Consider the following 7,781-nt stretch of genomic DNA (forward strand, 5'->3'; position numbering starts at 1 on the left):
TTTTGAATCTGATGTGTACAACTACCGAAAGCCAGTGTAGAGAGAACTTAGGCAGGTTGAAAACAAGTTCATTTGGGACCTTTTGCAAAGGATGAATTGTATTCATAGGTAGACCTGACAGAAAGAGTTGCAGTAGTCCAGTCTCGAGATGACGAGAGACTGAACAAGTACCTGTGCAGACTGTGTGGACAAAAATGACTGAATCCTTCTAATGTTGCAGAAAAGAAATGAACAAAATCAGAGGAAAAGGACAGATGATTGTCCGTGGTTACCCCAAGGTTGTGAGCTGTGACCGAAAACCAGATCAGATCGTTTTGCAGGGATATTGCAAGATCCTGACCTGGAAATGAATCATCTAAAATGATCAGAAATTCATTCTGGGTTTGAGTTTCATCTGATGAGCTGTCATCCACGATGATATGTCCAACAGACATGCTGAGATCTGAGCAGAAGCTGTGGTATCTGAGGACCTATCCCACACTATCCAATCTTACCTACCTGTGGTATCTGAGGACCTATCCCACACTATCCTATCTTACCTACCTGTGGTATCTGAGGACCTATCCCACACTATCCTATCTTACCTACCTGTGGTATCTGAGGACCTATCCCACACTATCCTACTATCTTACCTACCTGTGGTATCTGAGGACCTATCCCACACTATCCTATCTTACCTACCTGTGGTATCTGAGGACCTATCCCACACTATCCTATCTTACCTACCTGTGGTATCTGAGGACTTATCCCACACTATCCTATCTTACCTACCTGTGGTATCTGAGGACCTATCCCACACTATCCTATCTTACCTACCTGTGGTATCTGAGGACCTATCCCACACTATCCTACTATCTTACCTACCTGTGGTATCTGAGGACCTATCCCAAAATACTCCTTTCTTACCTACCTGTGGTATCTGAGGACCTATCCCAAAATACTACTATCTTACCTACCTGTGGTATCTGAGGACCTATCCCACACTATCCTACTATCTTACCTACCTGTGGTATCTGAGGACCTATCCCACACTATCCTACTAGCTTACCTACCTGTGGTATCTGAGGACCTATCCCACACTATCCTACTATCTTACCTACCTGTGGTATCTGAGGACCTATCCCACACTATCCTATCTTACCTACCTGTGGTATCTGAGGACCTATCCCACACTATCCTATCTTACCTACCTGTGGTATCTGAGGACCTATCCCACACTATCCTACTATCTTACCTACCTGTGGTATCTGAGGACCTATCCCAAAATACTCCTTTCTTACCTACCTGTGGTATCTGAGGACCTATCCCAAAATACTACTATCTTACCTACCTGTGGTATCTGAGGACCTATCCCACACTATCCTACTATCTTACCTACCTGTGGTATCTGAGGACCTATCCCACACTATCCTACTATCTTACCTACCTGTGGTATCTGAGGACCTATCCCACACTATCCTATCTTACCTACCTGTGGTATCTGAGGACTTATCCCAAAATACTCCTTTCTTACCTACCTGTGGTATCTGAGGACATATCCCACACTATCCTACTATCTTACCTACCTGTGGTATCTGAGGACCTATCCCAAAATACTCCTTTCTTACCTACCTGTGGTATCTGAGGACCTATCCCAAAATACTACTATCTTACCTACCTGTGGTATCTGAGGACCTATCCCACACTATCCTACTATCTTACCTACCTGTGGTATCTGAGGACCTATCCCAAAATACTCCTATCTTACCTACCTGTGGTATCTGATGACCTATCCCAAAATACTCCTATCTTACCTACCCGTGGTATCTGAGGACCTATCCCACACTATCCTATCTTACCTACCTGTGGTATCTGAGGACCTATCCCACACTATTCTACTATCTTACCTACCTGTGGCATCTGAGGACCTATCCCAAAATACTCCTATCTTACCTACCTGTGGTATCTGAGGACCTATCCCAAAATACTCCTTTCTTACCTACCTGTGGTATCTGAGGACCTATCCCAAAATACTACTATCTTACCTACCTGTGGTATCTGAGGACCTATCCCACACTATCCTACTATCTTACCTACCTGTGGTATCTGAGGACCTATCCCAAAATACTACTATCTTACCTACCTGTGGTATCTGAGGACCTATCCCACACTATCCTATCTTACCTACCTGTGGTATCTGAGGACCTATCCCAACATACTCCTATCTTACCTACCTGTGGTATCTGAGGAGCATATCCTACAACTAGGTTATAAACATGAGATAACACCCGTGTTTATATTTATATATAATAGCAGGGTTACACCTGTTGAATCAGGTGTGGAGTCTGCAAACTTGGAGTGTTTTTCACTAAACTTGTCATGGCATTAGGCTGGACATTCAGATGTGTTGAGAACCTGCTATTTGTTCATGTAGATATTATGTTATACCATAATACTTCACCAAAAACACTTAAAGGATGTTAAAATAATAATAATAAAAATTCTCTCTCTCTCTCTCTCTCTCTCTCTCTCTCTCTCTCTCTCTCTCTCTCTCTCTATCTATCTATTTATCTATCTAGTCACAGAAAACTCAAATCAGAGTAGATCTAAAAGTCCTGTGTTTTTTTTTTTTTTCAGGTTGAAGTGCCACAATAAATGTACCAAAGAAGCTCCTCCTTGCCATTTACTTATTTACCACCGAGGAGGTAGGAACTCGTTCAAAGGTATTTCACATTTCTTTTTTTTAACACTATTTTACAGAAAATATGTTTGATGTTGCAGATATTCATAAATGACCAGCTAGAAAGAGGAGCATGTCATGCATGAGAGAACTGTTGACATATGATTGCTGTTCAAAAAAAAAAAAATATATATATATATCACACATTAGTGTTCCTCTGATCCTTAAAAAAATCTGCTTTCTCTCTCCATTCATCCTCTAATTTGGCTTCTAACCTGTCTTTTTTTATTCCCATTTTTTTCTCTTTCTTTCCATTTTCCTGAAGATCAAGGAACATCTCAAGGTAATGCAGACCATTTGTCCACTAATGATATTTTTTTAATTGTTGTTGAAATATTTTGTCCATCACACACAATTTCAGCCTCGCCTAAAGCTTCCTGTCACCTGCTTCAAGCTGCCTCTTAGAATCTTCCCAACATGATTGATATTGATGGCTGGCATCATCCTAATAAACCACCTCTCATGCTGCCAAGTAAAATCGTCAGTGAGATTTGAGCCTTGGCGTGGGCTTCTGGATGCGTCCTAGCCAACCTGCCACGTCTCTGTAATCAGTTATGACATTTATTGCATCATTCAGACAGCTTGTAGAAACATATTGTTATGTCTTTGTGTAGCACTGGCAAGTTTTGTTTGGATTTTTGTTACCATGACCACTTTCTGTTACCGGGACAACTGGCTCTTGTTACCGTGGATACTATATATGATTGCTCCTCTCTGTCTCTTAGCTCGTCAGCTTGTCAGGACCGAGTCGGTGCCGTGTGACATAAACAACCCACTCAGGTACACAGACCTGCACATCAGCCAGACGCTGCCCAAAACCAACAAAATCAACAAGGTGGGCCGTCCTCCGCTACATACCGCACTCACATCAGGGTTATTAAAATGAGCTTTCGGGTGATTTTCAGCTTCATTTTATTTTAAAGGTTTTTTAACATGTGTTTTTGATTCAGTTCAAATTTTATTGGTTGCATACACAATATAATTAATACACAATAAAATCAATAATGTAACGAAGAATTAACTCTATAATGAATCAAGAATGTAATGAATCAAACCTGTAAAGAGGAATCAAGTCACTATTGAAGAATCAGTTGTTCATTAAAGATTTTAGTCTGTAATGAAGAATCAAGTCTGTAATTCTTTCTTTAAATATTATAGTTTAATTAAGGCAAGGTAATCCATGTACAAAATCTAATGAATCCGACTCAACAAATCAGAACTTTCTGGATGACCTGCATAGAAAATCATGAATCATCGAGTCTTTAATGAATGAAGTCTGTACTGAGGAATCAAATCTGTAATGAAGAATCAAATCTGTAGTGAAGAATGAATTTGAGAGCGAAGGATCATGTCTGAAAACGAGGAATCGAGTCTGTAATGAATCAAATCTGTACTGAGGAATCAAATCTGTAATGAAGAATCAAATCTGTAGTGAAGAATGAATTTTAGAGCAAAGGATTAGGTCTGAAAATGAGGAATCGAGTCTGTAATGAAGAATCAGATCTTTCGTGAAGAATTAATTTTAAAGTAAAGGATTAGGTCTGAAAATGAGGAATCGAGTCTGTAATGAAGAATCAGATCTTTCGTGAAGAATTAATTTTAAAGTAAAGGATTAGGCCTGAAAATGAGGAATTGTGTCTGTAATGAATCAAGTTTGTACTGAAGAATCTAATTTTATTGGTCACATATACAATCTTGCACAGTACGGCATGCAGTGAAATGCTTTTTTTGACTGCCTGTGTAATTAAAAAACAGAATCAAATACAAACGGTCAGAAAGTGGGTGATTAAAAAAGAATAAAAAATAAAATGAAATACAATGCAATATATATTATATATCCCGATGTGTGTTATTCCTTAGTAATCACAGTGCCATGTGTTAGGCTTATGATAACGCATCGCAAAACAGCGTTCATGGAAAATAACTGAAGGGATTCCTCTGAGGTTGGCTAGACGACTCGTGTTTGTGTTGCTTATTAGTATCTAATCTTCCTCTACTGCTTTATTGATCTTTACATATGAGTCGTGCTGCAAAATATATCCACAGAGAGTTTGGAGTGTTGAGAAACTAATTAAAGTGGCAATCTGAGTGGTCTCTCTGTGAGTATCCGTAACACATGCTTTAAGGTCAGGGGGAGAGAGGGATATGACTAGTAATATGACACGGGGGTCCTGATAAAGAGTAAATATAAACGTGAGGGCAAGGACTTGAACTTTCAGGAATCAGAACTTTCTGGATGAACTGCTTTGAAAATCACAAAGACATGAATTGAGTCTGGAATGAATCAAGTTTGTGCTAAAGAATCAATTCTGTAATTAAGAATGAAGTTGTATTTATGAATAAGGTTTGAAATATTGAATTGAGTCTGTAATGAATCAAGGCTCTACTCATGAATCAAATCGGTAATAAAGAATCAATTCTGTAACAAAGTATGAATTTTAGGTTTGAAAGAATTAGGTCTGAAAATTAGGAATCAATCTGTAATGAATCAAGTCTGAACTGAAGAATCAAATCTGTAGAGAAGAATGAAGTTGTAGTTAAGAATTAGGTTTTAAATTTGGAATCAAGTCTGTATTGAATCAAGTTTGGGTTGAGGAATCAATTCTGTAATAAATAATTAAGCTGTAATTAAGAATAAGGTTTAAAATATGGAATCGAGCCTGTAATGAATCAAGTTTTTGCTAAGGAATCAAATTGGTAATGAAGAATCAAATTTGTAGTGAAGAATGAATTTGAGAGCGAAGGATTATGTCTGAAAACGAGGAATCGAGTCTGTAATGAATCAAGTCTGTACTGAGGAATCAAATCTGTAATGAAGAATCAAATCTGTAGTGAAGAATGAATTTTAGAGCAAAGGATTAGGTCTGAAAACGAGGAATCGAGTCTGTAATGAAGAATCAAATCTTTTGTGAAGAATTAATTTTAAAGTAAAGGATTTGGTCTGAAAATGAGGAATCAAGTCTGTAATGAATCAAGTGTGTGTTGAGGAATCAATTCTGTAATAAATAATTGAGCTGTAATTAAGAATAAGGTTTAAAATATGGAATCAAGCCGGTAATGAATCAAGTTTGTGCTAAGGAATCAAATCTGTAATTAAGAATCAAATTTGTAATGAAGAATAAAGTTTAGAGCGAAGAATTAGGTCTAAAAATGAGGAATTGAGTCTGTAATGAATCAAGTATGTAATTAATCAAATCTCTCTATTGAAGAATCACGTGTTAATTAAAGAATCTTTGTTTATATATTATCTTTTAATTTACACAGAGGTCCAGGTAAAGAACAAATCTAATGAATCAGAATCAACGAATCAGAACTTTCTGGATGAACTGCACAGAAAATCACAAAAACATTTCCAAAGACCCCTTCGCTGTCACTCTTGCCCTTGACCTTTCTTTCACACACGTAACAGCTATATACAGAAAAAAGATTAGACCTGAGAAGATGTAATAAATTCAAGAAAGTGAATTAATCAAATCTATACAGATTAATCAAATCTGTAATAAAGAATGTAATAAAGTTTTAGTTAAGAATTAGATCTAAACTAAGGAATTGATTCTGCAATGAAGAATCGTTTTTTTCATGAAGAATCAATTCTGTAAGTTCATAATTAAACAAACCTGTAGTGATTTGAATCTGTATTATTTTTTGTTTATTTTAATCAACACAGTAAATCAATGCAAAATTGACAAAATAATATTTTTTTTCCTAATTTGTTTGGACTCATCATTTAATATAATAATGTACCAAATTATTTACATGTTATATTTGCCTCGATTAAGCTTTTTTAAGCATGAGAATATTTTATTAATGTAATGGCTGCTTATTTCTTTACTAAATAATATTCCTCTTTTCCACATAAATAAAGTATTCTCTACTCTAAACCATTCCATCTCTGTGTGTCTCTCAGGACCACATCCCTGTGCCGTACCAGCCTGACTCCAGCAGTAACCCCTCATCCACCACCTCCTCAACCCCATCATCACCGGCTCCGCCTCTTCCTCCCAGTGCGACTCCTCCCTCTCCACTTCACCCATCACAGCAGAGTGCCAGACAGACCAAACATCCCAACCTAACAGGTACACACACACACACACACACACACACAAACACGGTATGTATGATAAACAAACGAATGATATACTAGCTGTGAGTCTGATCTAAAATGAATCAAGACTCTGTTGTCTTACGTAAACTTACACTGAATTTTAGTTGCTTTATAGACGAACAAACACTCGGGGCGTCTCAGAGAGCAGCATTTTTTATGCATATTCTTACATAAGAGAAACAATGCAATCTGTCAGTAACAATGCAAAATCCAAGCTACTTATATGTTATTATATAACACACAAACACACTATAAAGTGGCTTCGTGTCAACTGAAACCTGTAATAAACCCCATATTAGCTTTACACATAAACAACACCAAGCAACAGCCTGATGTCTTTTTTCCTCTCCTGCGTCTCGACTGTCTTTTTTCTTCTCTCACAGCATCTCATTACTACAAATACAAGCAGCAGTTCATCTTTCCTGGTAAGTGCATCCTAATTGGACGTTACTCATACCCACAATGCAACACGACATGCCAAGGACATCTCTTTTGATGTAATTTGTTGTCTTTTCTCAGAGACGCGACTCCGGGCTTCCTCGGTGCGTGTTTTTGTCTAAAGCTCCTAATGATGGGTCGTGTGAAGGCGCTTGCTCTGTTCTTCCCAAATAAACCCTTGTGTGTGTGTGTGTGTGTGTGTGTGCGGTGGGTGGGTGGGGGGTCGCAAACTCAGCAGAAGCCTGTCGATTTTTGAAACATTTTGATGAGCATGAAGGAGGATGATGATGGAAATGAGAGAGGAGCTTTGTTTTGCTAAAAGATTCTTGAGGATTGTTAGTGTATCTGATATATTTTTCATATGTGTGTGTGAATACATGGACAGTTTGTTCCAGCTGTATCATTTATGACTAATACATTACCAAGAGGACTCAATCTGTGTGTGTGTGTGTGTGTGTGTGTATCTGTAGATGTTACTCCAGAGGTTCCTAACAGAGCTCCTCAGGTTATCCTCCATCC

The 7,781-nt window shown here is 37.9% G+C and overlaps 1 protein-coding gene across 3 annotated transcripts in view; it reads left to right on the plus strand.

The window, feature by feature from the left end:
- Positions 1 to 7,781, plus strand: part of ksr2 (kinase suppressor of ras 2) — a 109,886-nt gene that overhangs the window by 67,627 nt on the left and 34,478 nt on the right. For 2 of the 3 annotated variants that reach the window (XM_060884245.1, XM_060884244.1), the window contains exons 9-14: positions 2,617 to 2,702; positions 2,985 to 3,002; positions 3,445 to 3,554; positions 6,627 to 6,795; positions 7,208 to 7,249; positions 7,733 to 7,781. The exon at positions 7,733 to 7,781 is cut by the window's right edge and continues 18 nt beyond it. In XM_060884245.1, the coding sequence (XP_060740228.1) occupies positions 2,617 to 2,702; positions 2,985 to 3,002; positions 3,445 to 3,554; positions 6,627 to 6,795; positions 7,208 to 7,249; positions 7,733 to 7,781 (474 nt within the window). The remainder of the gene's footprint in view (positions 1 to 2,616; positions 2,703 to 2,984; positions 3,003 to 3,444; positions 3,555 to 6,626; positions 6,796 to 7,207; positions 7,250 to 7,732) is intronic. The other variant, XM_060884246.1, reaches the window with a different exon arrangement.

This window comes from Tachysurus vachellii, chromosome 12, assembly GCF_030014155.1.
Source record: "Tachysurus vachellii isolate PV-2020 chromosome 12, HZAU_Pvac_v1, whole genome shotgun sequence".
Lineage (NCBI taxonomy): Eukaryota > Metazoa > Chordata > Actinopteri > Siluriformes > Bagridae > Tachysurus > Tachysurus vachellii.